The 21673-nt window shown below is 39.8% G+C and overlaps 1 protein-coding gene across 7 annotated transcripts in view; it reads right to left on the bottom strand.

The window, feature by feature from the left end:
• pear1 (platelet endothelial aggregation receptor 1) overlaps positions 1 to 21673 on the bottom strand; it is a 51987-nt gene that overhangs the window by 6747 nt on the left and 23567 nt on the right. For all 7 annotated transcript variants that reach the window (XM_061674841.1, XM_061674840.1, XM_061674838.1 and 4 more), the window contains exons 3-18: positions 19713 to 19814; positions 17552 to 17652; positions 15688 to 15780; positions 10831 to 11077; positions 9598 to 9700; positions 9103 to 9239; positions 8193 to 8405; positions 7512 to 7686; positions 6763 to 6883; positions 6528 to 6691; positions 4748 to 4850; positions 3990 to 4142; positions 3791 to 3922; positions 2365 to 2496; positions 2170 to 2286; positions 971 to 1186 (exon numbers count right to left, since the gene is read on the bottom strand). In XM_061674841.1, coding sequence (XP_061530825.1) covers positions 971 to 1186; positions 2170 to 2286; positions 2365 to 2496; positions 3791 to 3922; positions 3990 to 4142; positions 4748 to 4850; positions 6528 to 6691; positions 6763 to 6883; positions 7512 to 7686; positions 8193 to 8405; positions 9103 to 9239; positions 9598 to 9700; positions 10831 to 11077; positions 15688 to 15780; positions 17552 to 17652; positions 19713 to 19814 — 2309 coding nt within the window. The remainder of the gene's footprint in view (positions 1 to 970; positions 1187 to 2169; positions 2287 to 2364; positions 2497 to 3790; positions 3923 to 3989; positions 4143 to 4747; positions 4851 to 6527; positions 6692 to 6762; positions 6884 to 7511; positions 7687 to 8192; positions 8406 to 9102; positions 9240 to 9597; positions 9701 to 10830; positions 11078 to 15687; positions 15781 to 17551; positions 17653 to 19712; positions 19815 to 21673) is intronic.

Here is a 21673-nt window from a genome sequence, read left to right as displayed (position 1 = left end):
TGCCTGTGTGGGTTTTCTCCGGGTACTCCGGTTTCCTCCCACATCCCAAAAACATGCATGGTAGGTTAATTGAAGACTTTAAATTGTCCGTAGGTGTGAATGTGAATGGTTATTTGTTTCTATGTACCCTGTGATTGCCTGGCGACTAGTTCAGGGTGTACCCCGACTCTCGCCCAGAGTCAGCACGCCCGCGACCCTAGTGAGCATAAGCGGCACGGAAAATGAATGAATGAATGAATGAATACAATATCTAAGCCTTTGTTAAATTACTTTGGACGTCCAATTTAAAGATCCCGATGATATAAATTTGGTCCATTTCCATGTATTTCTGAAAATATTATTCAGATTATGCAAAAAATGAAGGGTTGCCAATAATGGTGAGCACGACTGTATATATATATATATATCATTTAAAAAAAAATCTCGATAAAAAGTATTTTTAAAATAAAATAAAATGAAAACGTAAAAAAGTCAAAATTACCTCACATTTTGTAAGCATTAAAAAACAACAACATTTTTCTTTGTTTTCTGGATAACTCCCTTTTTTCTAGATAAAAATTGTCTAAAATAATCAAACATAAATTTTTTTTTTTTTTTTAAACTCAAACATCTGTTTTTTTTCTGGCTGATTTTTTTGATTAATCCCCACAATATCTTAAAAGTCCCATAAATTTAAATGAACACTTTTCATTGTTGTTTTATTAAAAACTTAGATTTTATTTCAGAATTTTTAAAATTTTTTATTTAGATTGCAGATTTTCCCTTTTTTTTTTTTTTTGTTTTTTTTTTTTTAAATGAGATTTTTAAAATTTGATTTGTTGTCTTTTTGTTCAAGAGCAACAATATTAAAAGATGAGTGACTTCAGTCTTGGTACCAACTCTTCAATGTTCATGCAAAAAAATATTCACCAGGTTGAACATGTGGACGGTGGTGACAGTGAGAATGTGCGGCGCGCGTGGTCTCGTCTACCTGGTACGGCGTACTCGGAGTTGACGGTACGGCTGGTGGCGAAGGAGACGGTGGGCGTGTTGTTGTGCTTGAGCTTCTGCTGGCGTCGGTAGAGCAGCAGCAGCACCAGCAGCAAAACCACCAGGATGACCAGCGCCACCACACCGCTGATGGCCGCCCAAGATTCCTTCTCGCCCGGCGGGAGCGGCACCATCACGCTGCCGGGCTCCGACGCCTCTGAAATCAAATAAGGTCAATATTCAACACGTTTATTCTCATGTGCACACTGCAGAGTAAAAAAAATAATAAATTAAAAAAAAAAAACAGACTTGCATGCATTTCTTACTTGCCTGCTTCCCTTCACAAGAACAGAAAAGATAAACACAATAAGGTTAAAATTTTGTTCTTGCTTCGGATTAACAAGAATCCAATTCTTGTTAAGTGATATCAGACATACGACTACAACTTTCTTGTCTGCCCTCTGTGAACAAGTCAAGAAATGTCATTATTTTTAGTTCGAGATTTAAAAAAAATATATTTTAAATATGTTTCAGGCATTACTACGTTTCCAATTAGGAAGGAAAAAATGGGAATAAAAAAAAAAACTTTTTATTCTAATATAAAAATGTATTCATGAAAAAAGGGGAAAAATATTCATTCCGGAATTTTAAAAATGTAAGCACTTTTTCGATTTACAAAATCTAGATAGAAATTGGTCAATTTAAACACATTTTAATGAATTAAATCAATTAAGTATTGATTAAATGTACTTAGTAAATATTAATCAGTTCACTTTATTTATGTATTCATTCTTTCATTTATTATTTGTCAAACTTAATACACATGATTATTTATTATGCATTTTGTTATTTACAATAATTACAATTAAATCTCAGGAGTTAAAATACATATTTTTAAATGACACATTTATTAATTTCCTTACACAAAAATACATTTAATTCAGTGGTTACAAAAATGTTATTTACAAAAAAGTAAACAAAAAACTGCGAATATGTAAGATTGGGATTTTTTTTTTTTTTTTTTAAAAGACTATTACTATCAGGGCTGTTATTATCACAATTGTAGTGCAGATCCAGATAAAAGTGAAGATCCAGCAATGATCGGCTTTTCACTTTTGTGAACATTCGAGCCTTAGCAGGGGGTCCGCACTCTCTTATAGGATCATATCACGATAGGATATGATATACTCGCGTGCGTACCTTGTTGACAATCAGCACTGTCACACACACAGTCTCCCGTGACGCGGTCGCACAAGACGTTGGCAGGGCAGGAGCAAGTCTGGGAGCAGAAAGAACCAAAACGTCCCGCGCTGCAAGCTGGAAACGAAAAATGCATTTCAAGTATACAATAAAGTACGTTTGCGATTGAGACGAATGTAATGAGTCGGCGCTGACGTATGGAGCAGTCGGTGGCGGTCCAGCCGGGGAGACACAGGCATTGACCGTCCCGGTGGTTGCACGTGGCGTTGTTGGCGCAGCGCACGCACACTTCGGAGCACCGCTTGCCGTAGTAGCCCGACGGACAAACTGCAGCGAACACACACGCCACACAATGTCAACAACTACACACATTTACAAGCCAAAGTTGAGAGAGAAAAGGGGTACTAGGCGTCAATCGTCAAGCTAAAAATGGATTTATGTGCTCGTAGGTTGTGTTATTAAAAGGCTTTCTTTATTTGTAATTAAATGAATATCAATAAATATGTTGATAAATAGGTGGCACGGTGGACAACTGGTTAGAGCGTCTGCCTCACAGTTCTGAGGACCGGGGTTCAATCCCCTGCCCCGCCTGTGTGGAGTTTGCACGTTCTCCCCGTGCCTGCGTGGGTTTTCTACGGACACTCCGGTTTCCTCCCACATCCCAAAAACATGCGTGGTAGGTTGACTGAAGACTCTAAATTGCCCGTTGGTGTGAATGTCTGTGCGAATGGTTGTTTGTTTCTATGTGCCCTGCGATTGGCTGGGTGTACCGCGCTTCTCGCCCGAAGATTGCTGGGATAGGTTTCAGCACGCCGCGACCCTAGTGAGGATAAGCGGAACGGAAAATGAATGAATGTTGATAAATAAAAATCAGATTTTAAAAAAATGGTGTGACTTTAAAAACAAAACATTATTACGTTTTTTTTTTTTTTTATTATTATTTTGATGCATTAGTGTAACACATTTCAAAGCAATAATATTCATTTTGCTGAGTTGACTGGGAAGAATCACAGTGAAAAAGTGTCCGTGGACAAATGTTTTTGTTCACATTTTCGGAATAGAAATATTTTAAAATAATTTTTTGTTCATTTTAAAACTCACATTTCTGGATATTGTCTAGATGCAAATTAAAAAAAAAATCACGTTTTCGGTTGCTGCTTTTTGGATGAAAACAAAACAATTATTTATGTTTGCTGAATAAAATGAACACCGAAAAAAATCTCTGTTCTTAATTTTTTTTTTTTAAACTTTTCTGAATAAAAAAAGAAAAATAGAAAATGTATTTGTTTTCTGGATTAGGAAAAACTCATACATTTTTGTTGTCCGTTTCTGGATAAAAATGTGCAAAACCCTCAATAAATAATTTAATCAAAATTCTGTTCACCTAAAATTTAAAAAAATCTTGTGAGTGCAAATTTTCAGCAGCTGAAAATATATAGTTGTCGTTAGAGTCAAAATGGTCACCATTTCAAATTTGGAAAACTCGAGTGACGCGCACAGATCTGCGAACGTTGCAGGCCCGAGAGTGGCTTTGGCGCCGACCCATGCACTGAGCAAGGCCCTTCCGAACTCTGGTCCTTATTCATGTTCCGTGGTTACGAGTAGAAAATATGAGGCCCACCTTGATGACAGTCGTCTCCCGTGTACCCCGGAAGGCAATCGCACTCCCCGGTCACATGGTGGCAGCGATACGACTGGCCGCAGGACGGGCACGATAAACTGCACTGGTCGCCGTACGTTCCCGATCTGCATTCTGGGGAAGCGGAGACGGGTCAGCCGCGAACTCGATTGGCGATCGGGCGTCACTGGTCGACACTCACTGTTCTGACAGGTGACGCCCCAGAAGCCCGGGCGGCACACGCACGCCCCCGTTTCCCGCAGGCAGGTGTCGCTGTTGGGGCAGTGCTTGAAGCAGGTCTGGTTGCAATGGCGCCCCCACAGGCCCTCCGAGCACGGCTCACTGCAACGTGGGCCTGACAGGGAGATTAGAGATTATTATTATTATTATTATTATTATTATTATTAAACACACTAAGTATGTAGCTAGTCCTGATTTTTCACTTTGTACCTCAAGGGGCAATACCGAGTCACATTTTCATTGTTAGTGTCAATTTTAAAAAATTGCAAAATCTTTTCTTTGTTTTTTTTGGGGATATTTTGGTTGCCTTCTTAAATTAAAAAAAACTTTCTTGATATTTTTGTCTGTCATAGATTTTTAAAAATTCAGATTTTTGTTATTTTTTTCTGGATTAAAAAAAAAAAGTCAACCTTTTTTCCAGAATGTTGTTTTTGAGTAAATAAAAAACTTTTGTTGCTAATTCATTGGATAGAATGCTTTGTTTTCTATATATTAATGATGCTTTCTGGATTAAAAAATACAAAACGGGTTTTTTCCTGATCTTTTTGTTTGTTTGTTTGTTTTGTTCTCTACATTTTTAAATTCAGATTTTTAAAAAAAGAAAATTCTGATTAAAAAAAGTCAACCTTTTTTGTTTTGCAGATTTGGACTTTCGGATTGTTAATGTATAGTTTAACTGCTGCTTTTTGCAATTGAATGTTTCAACGCATGGGCACTAACCCGACCAGCCTGGCAGACAGTGGCACTCCCCTGTGGTTGGCTGGCAACCGTCAGCGTGGACGCAGTCGCATCTCCTCAAGCAGCCTGGCCCAAACGAGCCCATCTGCAAGTCGGAACCAAAGCCAATCAGGAGAGTCTCTCTCCAGAATCTCGACTGGACAAATGCCACACAAAATGCTACAATGGCGGGGTGCTGTCGCATGGCCGGTTGCCACAGCAACGAAAACAAGAAAGGCTTCCAAGCCAGAAATTGTAGAAACATTTAATACAGCAGACATAACAATGTAAATGAATGCAAAAAAGTTATTCGGTCACGACAGACGTCTACACATGGTCACTTGTTGCTAGGCAGAGTTCATTGATAATTGCGCCATAGATTGGTGTCACAATTCGCATATGGCAGCCGCGCCCACTAAGATTGTCAAAAATCCGACTGATAGATTATAAAATGTTAATTATTTCTCTGTATTCAATGTAAAATACATATCAGAAGAAAGAAAAATGTTCTTCTGCACACTTTTGTTTTTGAGTTCAAAATGTTTTTGACAAATTGTTTAAAGACTTTTGCTGTTGTTTTCTGTATTTTTTTGGTTTTTTTGCTTTTTAAAGAATTATATTTTTTGTTTTCTGGATAAATAATAAAACAAGCATTTTTGTCTTTCCTGAATTTTTTTTCAGTTTTTTAAGATTTTTTTAATTTATATTTTTATAGTTTTTTTCTGAACTTAAAAAAGTCAAAATGTTTTTCTTATCCAGATTTTTTTTTTTTTTAAATAACTATTTTGCTGTTGTTTTCTGCATAAAAAACATATTTTTTGTTTTCTGGATAAACATTTTAAAATTGTACTTTTTTTCTGGACTAAACACTGATTTCTTTGTTTTGCAAATTTAAAAAAGGTGTTTGTTATTTCCCAAATTTATAAGAATAGGTTTGTTGTCATTGTCTAGATTCAAAACACTTTTTCTTGTGGTTTCTGGACTGAGGAGAGAAATCCAGTTTTTAAATATTATTTTCTGGATAAAAAGCATACTTTCTTGTAACTTTGCAGGAATAAAGTGCTACATTTTGTTTTTGTGTATTAAAAAAGTAAACTTTTTTTTTCTCTCCAGATAAAAGAAAAAAAAATTTTAGTTGTTGTTTCCCGTATAAATCTTTGCGATTTGTTTTCTGGATAAACCTATTCAAAGTTTGGGGCTGTTTTCTAGATTCAAAGTGCTATTTTTTGTGTTTTGCTGGGTTTCGGGGGGAAGCCTAGTTTTTTGTTATCATTTTACAGATAGAATTTTTTTGTTTTTGTTTTGTTTTCTGCATTCAAATAAAGATGTATTTGTTTCTTGGGAAAAATGCAACATTTTGTGTGTTTTCTGTTTTTCCTTGGTTTTGTTTTTGGTTTCCTGGATTTAAAATGATGAAAAATGCAAACTTTTGTGTGTGCTGGATGTAATAAAAAGAGAGCAATTTTTGTTTTCTGGATTCAAATTCCTTTTAGTTTTGTTCTTGTGTGCTTTCTGGACGAAAAAAAAAAAATTTGTATTTGTTTTCTGGGTACAATTTTTTGGGGATTTGTTTCCTGATTTTAATGAAATATTTTTTTTTGTGTGTGTTCTGGATAGCAAAACATCAAACATACATGTAAAAGGAAAGACACACTGTTATCTACTGAGTCTGTAGTGGTGCTGCACCTCGTGCTCTCAAATGCATACACATTTCTTCTAGACTTTCCTAGTTAACAGCGTAACGCCTTTATTTTGATTGAGTGGAAAAGTTCACAAAGCTCACCGGGCACGACTGGTCGCAGCGGGCCCCCTGCCAGCCGGCCATGCAGGTGCAAGATCCGTCGACAAGGTTGCATTTTGCCCCGTTGGCGCACTGACAGGTGCCATTGCATCCGCGGCCCCAGGTCCCCTTCGAGCACGGAGCCGAGCAGTCGGGTCCTTGCCAGCCTAAAGACATAATAAAAAATGACATTACGGCAGGACGGTTTAACGCATCATGGGCCGTGTGTGTGAATAACCTTCTTTGCAGAAACAGGTGCCGTCAATGGGCGAGCAGTCCACAAAGTTCTTGCAGGAACATTCCAAGGAGCAGTTCTTGCCGTAGGTGCCACTTTTGCACGCACTCTCGCAGTGAACACCCTGGGGAAAAAATATCACAATCAGTAAAAACTGGAGTAGAAAGAAGGCCTCCATCAAGGCCCAAATGTTCCACAGTTGAGTCTAGGACAGTGTTTTTCAACATTTATTGAGGCAAGGCACCTATTTTACATTAGAAAAATCTCACGGAGCACAACTTAACAAAAATGTAACAAAAAGTTAAATGATATTATATATATTTGTTGCATGAAATTGTATTAATATTTTCAGACAGTCTATTGTGTTCATTTGGTAGCGTATCTCCTGTCATCTGGATGTTCGGTTTATTTGTCCTATCAGATTTCAGCTTCTGTGTGTTGCCGTGTGAATGTAATCTGCCCAGGGCTTTCACAATCAGTAGTGCAGGCCCTTGGAACTTCAACCAGGCCCTAGCCTTTTTGGTGCCCTAGGCAAATGTACACAGAGTAATACATTCAATAATCATCATCTCTGGGGAGTATGATGTATTTTATGTAAATGTCTTCTTTTTTAGTCATGTTACTGATAAATATTGATTGTGAACTGCTCCAGATGCGTTGACTGTCCGCTATTTAGTGCAGTGTTAGGCAGGCTCCCTCTAGTGGTAGATGAAAGACTCACTGAGCCTAATGTTTAAACTGTGCTTTCTGACCGTGTAGCCGGGGGCGCATCGGCACTGTCCGGTGGCGCCGTGGCACACGCCGCCGTTGACGCACAAGCAGGGCTCCAAGCAGCCATCGCCGTAGAAACCGTGGGCGCACGTTTCGTTGCAGTGTAGCCCGGCCCAGCCCGCCTGGCACGTGCACTCGCCTTTCATCGGGTGGCAGCTGAAGGGAATAGTCAGGTGGTCAGTAACGTAACACTGTGCGACCATTTCGGATTTAATTTAACTTCAAGTAAACACAGTACTTAAAATGAAAATCTGAAAAATTTAGGACCTTTTAGACTTTTAAAGCAGATTATCTTTGTCTATTTAAAACAACAGACTAGAAAAGAGACTATTGTTTTCTGCATTTCCGTAATGAAGCCTTTAAAAAAGTAAACATCTTTAATTTTTGTTTTCTGGATTTAGAAAACCAAGATTTTGTTATTGTTTTCTGGATTTGAAAAAGATAAATATTTTTCGCTTTTCTGGATAACATTTTAAAGAAATTCATTCATTTTTTTGGTAGCTAGGGGAGCATTATTTATGTGCAAGTGGCCACAACCAAGGTTAGCATGGGCGCTAACAATGAAGCAGTTTTAGCGGAACTGGACAGCACTTGTTGTATTTAGCACACCGTATGTGATTTGTCAAGTTTGCCTTGTATATACGGACACACAGTATGTTCACCTGAGCGTGTGTTTGTCCTGGCAGAGACACGCGCGTTCACAGTGCATGCCGTACTTTCCGTGCGGGCACATCCTGTCCTTGCAGCTGGGCCCGCTGAAGCCGGGTTCGCACAGGCAGCCGCCGTCGATGTTGTAGCAGCGAGCGCCATTCGCGCAGTCGCACGTGCCCTCGCAATCCTGACCATAAGAGCCCACCGCGCACTCCTCGTTGCACCTGAGCAAGCAAAATGCCATTTTAAACACAGAAAAACATCTACATGCAATGGATGTGCTGCTTTTGTGAGTTTTCCATGGGGATTTTATAACAAAGGGCAAGTGGGGCAGTACACAACTAGCTCCAAAAGAAGACAAAATATATACATATATACTTAAGTACATTAAGTAAATTACACATTTCTATTTTTTGTCTATAAATGTATTTTCTTTGGTGTTATTTATTTTAAAAAACATTTTGTTTGTACATTTTCCATTGATCCATTTTCTATACCTCTTATCCTCGTAAGGATCGTGGATGTGTTGAAGCCTATCCCAGCTGACATCCGTCGAGTGGCGTGTGTAAACCCTGGACTGGGCGCCAGCCAGTTACAGGGCATATATAGACAAACATCCATTCATACTCACATGCACGCCTAAAGACAATTTTGAGTCTTCAATTAAGCTGTTTTTTTTTGGAACGTGGGAGGAAACCGGAGTACCCAGAGGAAACCCACGCAAGCACGATGAAAACATGCAAACTCCACACAGGAAGAAATGAGTCGACAGTAATTCATGAATTCTTCCTAGCAACAAGTGAACTCTGTGCCATATAAAAGAGTCCTAAACACGCACGATACGTCTCTGAACTGTGCTGTGATCGGTTGATGCGCATCTCCTGCACTTTAACTTAATCGGGGACCTTGACGACTACACACCTGTTCCCGGTGAACCCTTTGGCACACTTGCACTGTCCCGTCTCGGGGTCGCAGTTGCCACGATTGTGGCAAATGCACTCCTCGGCGCAGTTGGGTCCGTACCGTCCCTCAGGACAGCGCTCCGTGCAGACAGAACCCTATAAGGCAGCAGTAGTTTCGAGAAAAAAAAAAAAAAAAAAAAAGTCAAGTTTAACCGGACACGAAGCAGAAGTACACTGAGCAAAAAATCTAAACACAACACTTTTGTTTTTGCTCCCATGTTGGCCTTTTATTGTGGGCAGCCTGAGGTGGATGGATTATCTCGGAAAAAGAGAAGTGCTCACTAACAGATTTAGACAGATTTGTGAACAATATTTGAGAAAAATTGGCCTTTTGTGTTGATAAAACACGTCTTACATCTTTGAGCTCATCTCATGAAAAATGAGAGCATAAAAATAATCTTGTGTTTACACTATATTTTTGCTTTAGATTTACAGTATGGGACTTATTTCTCACCGTCCATCCAGGAGGGCAAGCACAGATCCCTTTGCCCCGACAGATGCCGCCATTTTGACATGGACACCGCGCCGGACACTTCCTGGAGCACGGCCTCTCACAGCTAAAAGTGCATCCAATAATATCATTTCGTTGGTGCAGGTGTACCTAATGCAGTGCTTTACGGAGACCAAGGCACATATTTTACATGAGAAAAATACAAACACAACTGGAGACCACTAAACAAAAATACAGTTTAAAAAAAATACACTGAGAAAAAACAAGAATTGTGTTTTTCGTGACATCCTCCTCATCATAACATCTGATTGATTGAAACAGAGCACTAAAAATTGACCTTAAGTAACGAGCCACATGCTGCTTCACCACGTCGAAATACATTATGCAATTCCATTACGGTATAGAAGTGTTTCCAAACCTTTATGGAGCCAAGGCCCCCATTTTACTTTAGAAAAATCTCACAGAAACTACCAAAAAAAAATATCCCCGAAAGTATAGCGAAATAATGGCGATTTCGTCTATATTTAATTACAAATGGACTAACTCAGTGTGAAATGTGTACCTTTTTAGCTGAACAGATATACTCACAGGAAGTTAAGACTTTTTGTGTTGTATGAATAGCAACTGATTGCTACACAGGTTAATTTTTTTTAAATTTGATTTGAATCACAATCAGCACAGGTTAAATTTAGCTCCATCCATCCATCCATTTTCTGAGCCGCTTCTCCTCACTAGGGTCGCGGGTGTGCTGGAGCCTATTCCAGCTATCATCGGGAGGCAGGAGGCGGGGTACACCCTGAACTGGTTGCCAGCCAATCGCAGGGCACATACAAACAAACAACCATTTGCACTCACAGTCACACCTACGGGAAATTTAGAGTCTCCAATTAATGCATGTTTTTGGGATGTGGGAGGAAACCGGAGTGCCCAGAGAAAACCCACGCAGGCACGGAGAGAACATGCAAACTCCACACAGGCGGGGCCGGGGATTGAATCCGGGTCCTCAGAACTGTGAGGCTGACACTCTAACCAGTCGTCCACCGTGCCGCCAAATTTAGCTCCTTGCCAAAAAAAAAAAAAAAAAAAAAAAAGATCCCTCGGTTGAGATGTAACACTTCAATAATACCTTCTTGACACCAATCACTACTTTCCTATTTGCCTGTTCTAATGTCATCTTATGGCAATTTAGGGCAATACTCTCATCACGGTTGATAATCAGTGCCCTAAATTACTTACAAGGTGCCGGTGAAGCCGTCACGGCACAAGCATTCTCCGCTGGCTTTGTTGCAGGATCCTCCGGTCCCGCACTTGCACTTCTGCAGGCAGCCATTCCCGAAGGTTCCGGCAGGACACGTATCTTCGCAGTGGCGTCCAATGAAACCCGGCGGGCACTGACACGTGCCCTTGACCGGGTCGCAGAGCGCGCCGTTCTCACACTTGCATTGCTGGCCACAGCCAGGACCCCAGCGTTTATCCTCACAGGCTGAAGGAAGAAAGACACTGTGGATTATTTCGAGTGGTTTGTGTTTCTGTCTGTTGTGCAAGGTGGCGGTTATCATGACTAGCAAGGAATAATCACATTACAGTAATTGTATGACACTTCTATATGCCACAGATTTCTTTGACTGTGGATTATTTCTAGCCTTTCAATTTTGTTTTGTTTTTCTTCCCATGATCACGTTGCAGCAATTGTATTAATCATCTCTGTTGCGTGACTGTTCCTCTTGCCAGATACTGATGATAACCACCAAGTCAAATCAAGTCAAGTTTATTTGTATAGCCCTTAATCACAAAAGAGTCTCAAAGCGCAGGAACACAGTTGGCAAAGAACAAATAGAATTAATCCAACGAGTCAAAAGAAGTCTACAACATGATACGGGGTTTCTTGATTCAGGTGATCACTCCTCTGGCCAGTTATTCATGATAACCAACCACCTTGCACAATAGAAATAAAGAAGTTATGGTTTAATATTTAGATTGGAATGCGTCACATTTCATACAGATGGGTATTTTATTGACTTGTTTGGATTTAAACGACGGGCGATCCAACTCAATACTCGTCAAATTCAGATTTTTAAGGTGTCCCGCAAGGATTACAACCGACCCCTCTGCCTTTTGTAACAATTCATCCATCAGAGCTAGACCAGAACCCTTAGGAAGTCCCTGAAGAAGAATTCTTCATTTTACCAAGAAATGCTGGAGTATTGTATGCTCACAACTTGGTAGGAACAGTTTAGGGAACATTTTAACATGTTTCTTTTCTTTTTAGCATGTTTCGACATTTTTAAAACTTTTTACACGGTTCAATTCAAATAAAACACTAAACATTTGCAGGACGCCACAGAAGTTTTTGTGAGAAAAAATAAACAGGGAAAATCTTTTCTTAAAGGCCTCCCTCGACCCTGGCACTTGAACCATTTTCCGACCATTCTTAACAACAGTCTTTAGCGTAACTTACAGTAATGGTGTCTGTTTAGTACTGTGCACTTGAGAATTATGTCATGGAGAAAAAAAAAATATATATATATATAACTGTCAAAAACATTGAGTACATTTAGCCACACATAAAGGAAGAACAGAACACTCTTGCACCAATTGTGGTTTTGCACCCCTCCCAATCACCCTCAACTCTTAGCTCTTGTCATCTAAAATCTGGGGTGTCGTTTTACCTACCGCCCAAAAGATTCAAATTGTCAGCGAGATTTGCATGGAGCTCACAAAAGATGGACTTCGTTTTCGCCAGCAGTGGACTTTCACACAGGGTTTGGGTTTCCAAGAGCATTCTGATGATATCATTGATGGATGGGCGTCAGTCACAAGAAAAACGGCGCCAACAATTTCATGTTGACCTTTGTGGATGTTATTTTTAAATCACTTGGTAATCTGAATCAAGGCCCGAGTCGTTCCTTGCATTTTTTTTTCTTTTTGTTGTAGGGCTATGGCTCCCAAAAGAGGTTCAACTAGATCCAAATTTGGCTCGGAGTGAGCTGCACTGCCAGTGTTTATGCGTCCAACGTTGTTGCTTCTTCTCATCTCAACGGATCGGCAGAGGGGGGCTCTGCTCAGCTCGGTCATGTTGACTAATGAGAAATTCAGCTGGTGCAGACCATTGTGTTTACACAGACCTTTTCATGGAGATTTACAGACATGACTCGATGGGAAAAAAACAAGAAGGTAGGATTGGTAGGTGTGCATTGACTCCCCCAAACATACTTTAGTACGTCAATAAAATTAATTTGGAACTTCTGAAGGTTCTAAACAAATATATAACAACAACTAAAAGCAGAAGAGCAGATGATAAAACTAATTCTATTCCCAACCGGCATCCCACAGGGATCAGTATTAGGACCTTTACTTGGACTGCAGCACAATGGACAGACAAGAAAACAAATTATATCCTCCAAAAAACCTCACTAAAACGTGAAGAGGTTTTACAGGAGAGTGGATGGTAGAACAGCCTGTTGTTGCTAATGTTGTCCCAAAGGGATCAGTATTAGCAGCCTTACTAGGATATCAGCAATCTGGTCAGACATTCATTCATTAATTCATCTTCCGTTCCGCTTATCCTCACTATGGTCGCGGGCGTGCTGGTGCCTATCACAGCAATCTTCGGGCGAGAGGTGGGGTACACTCTGAAGTGGTTGCCAGCCAATCGCAGGGCACATATAAACAAAAAACCATTCGCACAGAGATTCACACCTAAGGGCAATTTAGAGTCCTCAATCAAGCCACCATGCATGTTTTTGGGATGTGGGAGGAAATTGGAGCACCCAGAGAAAACCCACGCAGGCACGGGGAGAACATGCAAACTCCACAAAGGCGGGACCGGGATCCGAACCCCGGTTCCCAGAACCGCGAGGCAGATGTGCCAACCGGTCATCCACCGTGACGCCTCTGGATGGACAATAACATATTAAATTATTTCCTCCATTAAGCCAGACTAAAACTTTTAGAGGTTTTACATGACAATGGATGGTAGAGCAGACTATATTTGCTAACGTTGTCCCACAGGGATCAGTATTAGGACCTGTGCTCAGACATCAGCAGTGAATGACTAAGAAGATAACCAATGATATCCTCCATAAAATGAAATGAGAGGTTTTACAGGAGCTTGCATTTATGTATTTATCAATCTATCCATCTGCAAACTATTTATGGTGAAGAGTCATTTTTATTCTGGTTTTGATGGCGTCAGAAGCTCTGAAAGCTCGACAGATTTTTATTTTTTTATTTTTTCAAACCCCAAAATGAAAAAAACAATTAAATAAAAAATCCCGGTATTAATATTTCACGCAAGATTCATCATTTTTCCACCGCGACGTTGCTACCCTGATACACATTTTCCTGTAATATCGCTCAAGCTCAAACATCCAAACCACAGGAGTGCGTTTTGGAAGCTGCTTCAAAACCAGCTGCTGCGCTACGCTATCTTTTCAAAGTTGTTCCTGATGAGATTTTAATTGCTACTCGTGTGTGTGAATGTGATTTGGAGAGATAGCCACTCGGTGCAAAACCATAAGTCGCTTCCGAACATTAGATCATATCATTTTATACATGAGGCAGGATCTCTATACTGTATTTTAAATCTCTATACAGTATTTTAAACCGCCATCCCCCATCATTTCCATCCCCCTCTTCATGCTATTTAGCTTACTTGTAAACCTCAAAAAGCCCTCTCCTCCAATTTCACACGCTTAGATAACTTCACATGCAGACTGTTCCCAAAAACAGAAGGAAACAAAAATAGGTTTAAAAAGTGAAGGGGAACGGGTACAGATGGAGTATAAGGCGAGATGTGAAAAAGAGAAAATTGTGGGCTAATTTTTTCCGTTTCATTGCTGTCAAGACAGCAACTGCTACCCGTTAAAGCTAATTCCCTCTCTCTGCTGCACAGGGAAAAACAATAATAAGGTAGCGTACTTTTGACCCATGTGAAGCAGGCTATGGAAAAAAGCCACGCTAGCCAATGAGATGCAGCTCTGATTTCACTCTTGATTAAAGAAAAACAACTTGGTTGTGAATTGGTGACCTCCAGAAAAAAAAATTTGTGTATCTCATTCATGCATGAGTGTAGAAAAAACATAAGCCTTCTACGACTTGTTTTTGAAAGTCACAATAACAAGATAGACTGCGTGGAGCTCACAAAATCACAATTTACATAGAGGCTTGCCGAGCAGCGTCCCTCAGGGATCACTACTAGAAACCCGGACATTAGGATAACGGTGATAAATTTGGCGTTTTACAGATTAAATTGTATTTGTGATAATATGATGATGAATGACTCAGAACACGTTACATGAAGATATTACTGAATTACGATAGACTTGTTACTCTGCTGTAAAAGTAACGTGAAAAGTTGAAAACATCCATCCATCCATTTTCCGTACCACTTATCCTCACTAGGTTCACGGGCGTGCTGGAGCATGTCCCATCTGACTCTGGGTGAGAGGTGGGGTACACCCTGAACTGGTCACCAGCCAATCGCAGAGGTGAAACATTTATAATAAATTAAATTTAAATTTAAATATTATGTTCTTGTAATACATTCCGTCCAAAAGTTTGGGTTATTTGTTAGGGAATTTCTGAAACCACGCTATTTAGCTAATGCGATTATTCAGAAATTGCTTCTGGCAACATCACTAGTTGACTTATTTTGTAGTTTCAAAATAACACAAAACAATAATACATACATTTACCATACATTACTTGAAGGGTTGTTATTAGCAGACTATTCCTGAACAGCGTCACCCAGGGATCACTGTTAGGTCCCCTATTTTGAACAAAACATTAGAGTCTGTTATCAATATTGATAAGTCATATTTATATTTATTAATATTAATGAGGAGTGTTTAAGAGGACCACTAAAGCCTCTTTCTGGGCTGAAATTCATGACTTCACTATGCTGTTTCCATTGGAGAAAAGCCTGGTGTTTTTAATGGCCCCAAGCTACTTTGACTGACGCAGGGACGTCGTTCCTTGTTGCATCTGGTTTGTTTATTGATGTTGAATGTTTGCACGTGGCACATTAGTAGCTGGGATTAATGGGAATAGATTGTATTTATTTATTTATTTGTTTATTTTAAGTTTCCGTACCACTGGAGCAGTCATCGCCTCGCCAACCTCCCTCGCACTGACAGCGGTCCGGAGCCAGGCAGCGGCCGTGGACGCACTCTTTGGTGCAGCGAGCTGGGGAGATGAAACACAGATGGGGCAAATAATGACAATTTAGGGGGAAATGTATCACAACATGTCATTCAAATGAACACAACATGTCGTTATGCATAATGATATGTTCATTGGATGATAAAAGAATGAGAGCCCTTGTTTGGAAAGAGAGCACCTTTAGAAGTCATGACCAGAGATGTTTCAATTATACAAGTCATGCTATTTGACACACTGTATGAGAGGGTTCCAGTGATTTAAAGGTACAATTTTATTTTCCTGTGTTTGAGTGTGCATGGTTTCACTTTATATATAAAAGTTACCACGGGATTCAGTCATCATGAGGCAATCTGTACTATAATTACATGAAAAGCTACAAATAGAAACTCATAAAAAGAAACTAAAATATCCTTTGTTTAAAAAAAAAAGAAAAAAAAGAAAAATCACTTTGCTATTGAGTTCCTAGGAAAGGAATTTCTATCAAAGTTATTAACACGTCCACCAAGGAAGTGCTTTTTTGTGTGTGTGTGCCGGCAGAATTACAAAAAAAAGTACAAGAATGAGGTAAAAACTAAGGAAGAAGTTAGGCAATTAAATTTTTTTTTGGATAAAGGTGTGAACCCACCAATTTTCTTCCATAGCGTCACACAAAGTTTCTTCAGTCAGGTCAAATGGTGGAAAATATGGAGAAATCCTTTAAGTCAACTGAAATATGAAGTGAAATTTCCTGATGGCAACATTATTGGGGCTTTTCGCAAGTGGAGAGCGACACGGCTTCAGCCAGTACAAACAGTGACAAGCCACACATAACCCAAACCTTCAATTTAGGAGAAAATGCTCCGTGTTGACGGTCCTGAAGAAAACATTACTGGGCTTCATGTGTCAAATGGGGTTTCTTTAAAAACATCAGTTTAGAAATCTCCAATAACAGTTTTGTCTACCACTATTTAGACAGGCTCCAGTTGACACCGAAAATCGTAGGTATTCATTCAAAGACATTTAAAGGAGACTATTTTATTATTCATCATCCTCACCCTGCTCCCCTCTACCTGTTGGGCGAATGCAGTGAACGGCTTTTGTTACCGTGACGAGGACAAAGCTTGGGGGGTTGCGACGAGGCAAGCATCTACTACTAGCCCAGAAGCATGGGTTGTGTTTTCACTGGTGAAAGAACGTAAATTATTGTTGTGATGGCATAGTGAATTGTCGTACAGTCGTCGTTTATTGATGAGATTACGTTCCGGAACCCCCGAGATAGACGAAAATCCGTGAAGTAGTGACCATATAGTTATTTTATTATTTATGTAGTTTAAAGCTTTATGCATAATACCAATACAAAATATGCATGTAAGGAGTTAATGTTTTTGTCCACTTGGGGTTGCCATCCTCACATTGTACACCGTAATATCGCACTTTAGAAGCTGGGGCCAGGCCTTTTGAGTGCTATGCGAGTCAAAGTAGACGTAGCCGTGCAGTTGTGTAAGCCAGTCCTGCTAGCAGTAAACCCATTGGACTTTATGTTCTTTTTTTAAGTGTGAAATGATCGCAAACTTTAGACATTCAGTCTTTTATGCACTCTTTCCTCCTGGCTCGTACTTATTGCTATATGAGTCTGCAGTAATATTCCATGTGCAAAAATGATCACTGCAAAATCCCGTGATGTAGCGAAAAAAATGCAATTTAAATTAGATATGCGCGATTTAAAAATCCACGATAAAGTAACACTGCGATACGGCAAAGGATGACTCTATTCCCTTCTGATGCAACGTAATAACAAAACTTTATTTTGACTTACGAACACATTTGTCGCGGCTCTCGTAGTAGCCCGGGCAGCACTGGTAGCGTTTGCGGTAGTCTGTCTTCACGGCCTGCCTATAGGCCGTCTTGTAGGTGATCCTGGATTAAGCGCAACAACAGAGCAGGGTCAGGAAATCGTCATTTCGGCTAATGATGATGTCGTTGTTACCACTAAAGCCTCTGCTGACGTGAACACTAACAGAAGCACTGACCTACATTTACAACCAAAATTGTAATATTTGTTAACATGAACATAACAAGTTTAATTTAATTAATACTCAACAGGTCTATTCTTTTCATTTGGTGCTGTACTGCTTCCAGTACGCGTATGTTGACATTAGAGTTTTGATCCAGTCAGATTTCAGGGGTGTCCAAAGTTTTCAATCCATGGGCCACATACTAAAAATTGAAGGAAGCAAGGACCACTTTGACAGCTTTAATTTATTGAAGACACTAAACACCCCCATCAGTGTAGGTAAAGCTATGCAAAACTCTAGCTTCAATATACTGTATATTTAAACAAAGCAGCTTGGTAATAAAGCAAAAAGGCACTGATTCTTTTTTAGGATTTTTTGGGGTGGCCAGTGGCCCTGTATCCCACTAGAATAGGTCCACTCCTGCACTGAGCAGTAGCAGACTCCCATATCCACATTTTGAACCAAAATAGGAGCATTCTGTACTACGCCGACGTTGGTGTACAACCCCAATTCCAATGAAGTTGGGACGTTGTGTTAAACATAAATAAAAACAGAATACAATGATTTGCAAATCATGTTCAACCATCTTTAATTGAATACACTACAAAGACAATATATTTAATGTTCAAACTGATAAACTTTATTGTTTTTAGCAAATAATTATTAACTTCGAATTTTATGGCTGCAACAGGTTCCAAAAAAGCTGGGAAAAAGCTGTCATGTTTACCACTGTGTTACATCACCTTTTCTTTTAACATTCAATAAATGTTTGGGAACTGAGGACGCCAATTGTTGAAGCTTTGTAGGTGGAATTCTTTCCCATTCTTGCTTTATGTACAGCTTCAGCTGTTCAACAGTCCGGGGTCTCCGTTGTCGTATTTTACACTTCATAATGGGCCACACATTTTCAATGGGAGACAGGCCTGGACTGCAGGCAGGCCAGTCTACTACCCGCACTCTTTTACTATGAAGCCACGCTTTTGTAACACGTGCAGAATGTGGTTTGGCATTGTCTTGCTGAAATAAACCGGGGCGTCCGTGAAAAAGACGTTGCTTGGATGGCAGCATATGTTTCTCCAAAACTTGTATGTACCGTTCAGCATTACTGGTGCCTTCACAGATGTGTAAATTTACCATTGCAATTGGCACTAACACAGCCCCATACCATCATAGATCCTGGCTTTTGAACTTCGCGTCCATAACAGTCCGGATGGTTCTTTTCCTCTTTGGCCCGGAGGACACGACCTCCACAATTTCCAAAAACAATTTGAAATGTGGCTTCACGGTGGTCGACTGGTTAAAAGCGTCCACCGTTTTCCCGTAGATGTGAATGTGAGTGTGAATGGTTGTTTGTTTATATGTCCCCTGTGATTGGCTGGCAACCAGTTCAGGGTGTACCCCGCCTCCTGCACGATGATAGCTGGGATAGGCTCCAGCACGCCCGCGACCCTAGTGAGGAGAAGCTGCTCAGAAAATGGATGGGTGGATGGAATTTGAAATGTGGACTCGTCGGACCACAGAACACTTTTCCACTTTTTTAGTCCCTCTTAGAGTTTGTAGTTTTTATTTATCTTTAACACAAGGTCCCAACTTCATTGGGATTGGGGTTGTATATAATACCGAATGATGTCTGACTGGTTGAAAACAAGGAAGTGGGAGATGAGAACGAATTTATTCTATTCTCCTGCCTTTTTGCCCAGTGTAGAAAGTAAGTACTGTCGTACAATGCAGGCAAACAACACGGCCCGTGTGAAATGTTTATTTTAGACTATGCAGCGGGCCGCAAAAAGATTTATGGCAGCCCGCAAATAGCCGAAATTTCGGCAAACCTGTGTTGCCATTTCAATCTAATCTGCCCAGAACCTTCACAATCAGTAGTGCTAATTGTGAAGTCTTATGTTAGTCCGTTTAGCGTAATACCAACAAACAATGAAAAACACCATCGATAGATGTCGTTGTTACCTGTGTCGGGGGCATCTGTAGATGGTCCGGGGGTCCGAGCAGGGCTCCTCAGTCACGTGGTCGTACGGGTGGGAGTAGGACTCCTTGACGGAAGTGGTGAAGCTGAACCGAAGCAAGAAAATACACACACACACACACAAAAAAAATCTCCTTTGGCTAAAATGAAGTCAAGTTGGCATCCACCATATCAAAGTGAAACAAGGAAAATTATTCAAAAGAAATCAAGATGCGAAGCTAACGTAGTATGAGCAAAAGTCATTTGGTTATTACAAGCTTTCAAAAGCAAAATGCAATGTGTACAAACCTAGCTAGCACCACAGATCGTAACTACGCCTCACATTAGTAGCATGACGTTAGCATTTTAAGCTCAGAATCAGCATCATCTTTATTTGCCAAGTATGTCAAAAACACACTATGAATTTTTGAAACAGTTACAGCTTTATTTTACAGAAGTACATTGATTCACTTGATGCAGACAAAGAGGCTGTTGATTTTTTCATGGCTTTAAATGACAATGGAGGGGGGGGCGGGGAGAAGCGTTATTATGAATCCCACTTGAGTTCTAGGCAGGCCACGCCCCCCTGAAATTTGGTTGGATGCCGTATCCGCCCTGCTCCAATAGTATTGGGTGCTGCATACAGGGCGGGAGGACAGTGACTTCAGTGTGGCAGCGTTATTATGAAACACACTAACCCTAACCAAAGCGATCGTTTTTATTTTGTACAATATGATACATATTTTGAATGGTCATCTCACTTCGTCTGTGTAGCCTGCTTAAATGCAGCAGCCAATCATATTGCTGCGGGGCTTCGGTGGGAGCCACAATAATGCAGGGAAGATGGCATAGCTTTATCCAGAGCCACGTTTCTAAAAGAGGCCGGACGTTAACATAATGTTGCATTTTTGGTGAACTAGCTAATAACGGAATAGAATTATTTTACAAAATGAGATTGTTGATTTGCCAATATTTTTTAGCACGACTGTATGTATGCGGCTAAACAGCTTTATCCAGAGCCCTGCATTGTAACTAGGCCTTAGATTAGCAGCATAAAATTAGCATTTTAAGATAACAACAACATATATATATATATATATATATATATATATTTTACAGGTAATACAAGTACATTGTTTAGCTTGGAGCAGACAAAAGTTGCATTTGTTGATTTTTGGATGGATTCAAATGACTTGATCCAGAGCCAAGTATAGTAACTATGTCTCACGTTAGTATTTTCGGTTAACAAGCTAACGACAGCATAGCATAATTTTACAGATAATACAAGTGAGTTGGTTAGCTTGGAGCAGAGAAGCAGACTGTTTTTATTGACATAAGTTTTTGAGTAATTATAACAGCTATGCAGATGACCGTATAGCCTTATCCATACACTGTATTTATCTGCTTTAAATAACACACACGTTTAACCATAATTACCTTTTTAAAGAACAATAATATATCCAAAGCATAAATTCAAGAGAATAATATTTGCCTGTGAGTATTTTTGTGTGCTCCGTTTATGTGTCGCTGCTCCATGTCTGTGTTAAGTAGCACTTCTTCGAAGCTTTAGAATTACTGTAACTTCTATGCAAATTGTTGTATTATCTGTTAGCATTACGCTAATGAGATGAAATGCTTTGGTTGAACATATTGGTGTTTAAATATGTAATGATTCATTTGCTTTTGTTTTACATATTAGTTTTTGAGTAAACTTCAACTGGGAGAGACAAATTACTAAAATATATATATTTATTTTTTAATATGGTCTATCCATATTGCAAAACATATCACCAGCGATAAAAAGGGGTTCACTGTACTGTATCTTGTATCTTGTATCTCTAGGCTTGGAATTCACCAAACAAGGAGCTTAAATGTCTGAGAAAGTGAGATAACATTCCAACAAGTGCTGACCTGTGCTCCTCCATCCTCTCCGTCATGTCACACAGCGTATGAGAAAGTATGTTCA

This window comes from Phycodurus eques, chromosome 4 (assembly GCF_024500275.1).
Source record: "Phycodurus eques isolate BA_2022a chromosome 4, UOR_Pequ_1.1, whole genome shotgun sequence".
NCBI classification, from domain to species: domain Eukaryota; kingdom Metazoa; phylum Chordata; class Actinopteri; order Syngnathiformes; family Syngnathidae; genus Phycodurus; species Phycodurus eques.
Note: the sequence above shows the minus strand (reverse complement) of the source record. Positions and strands in the feature narration are given on the sequence as shown.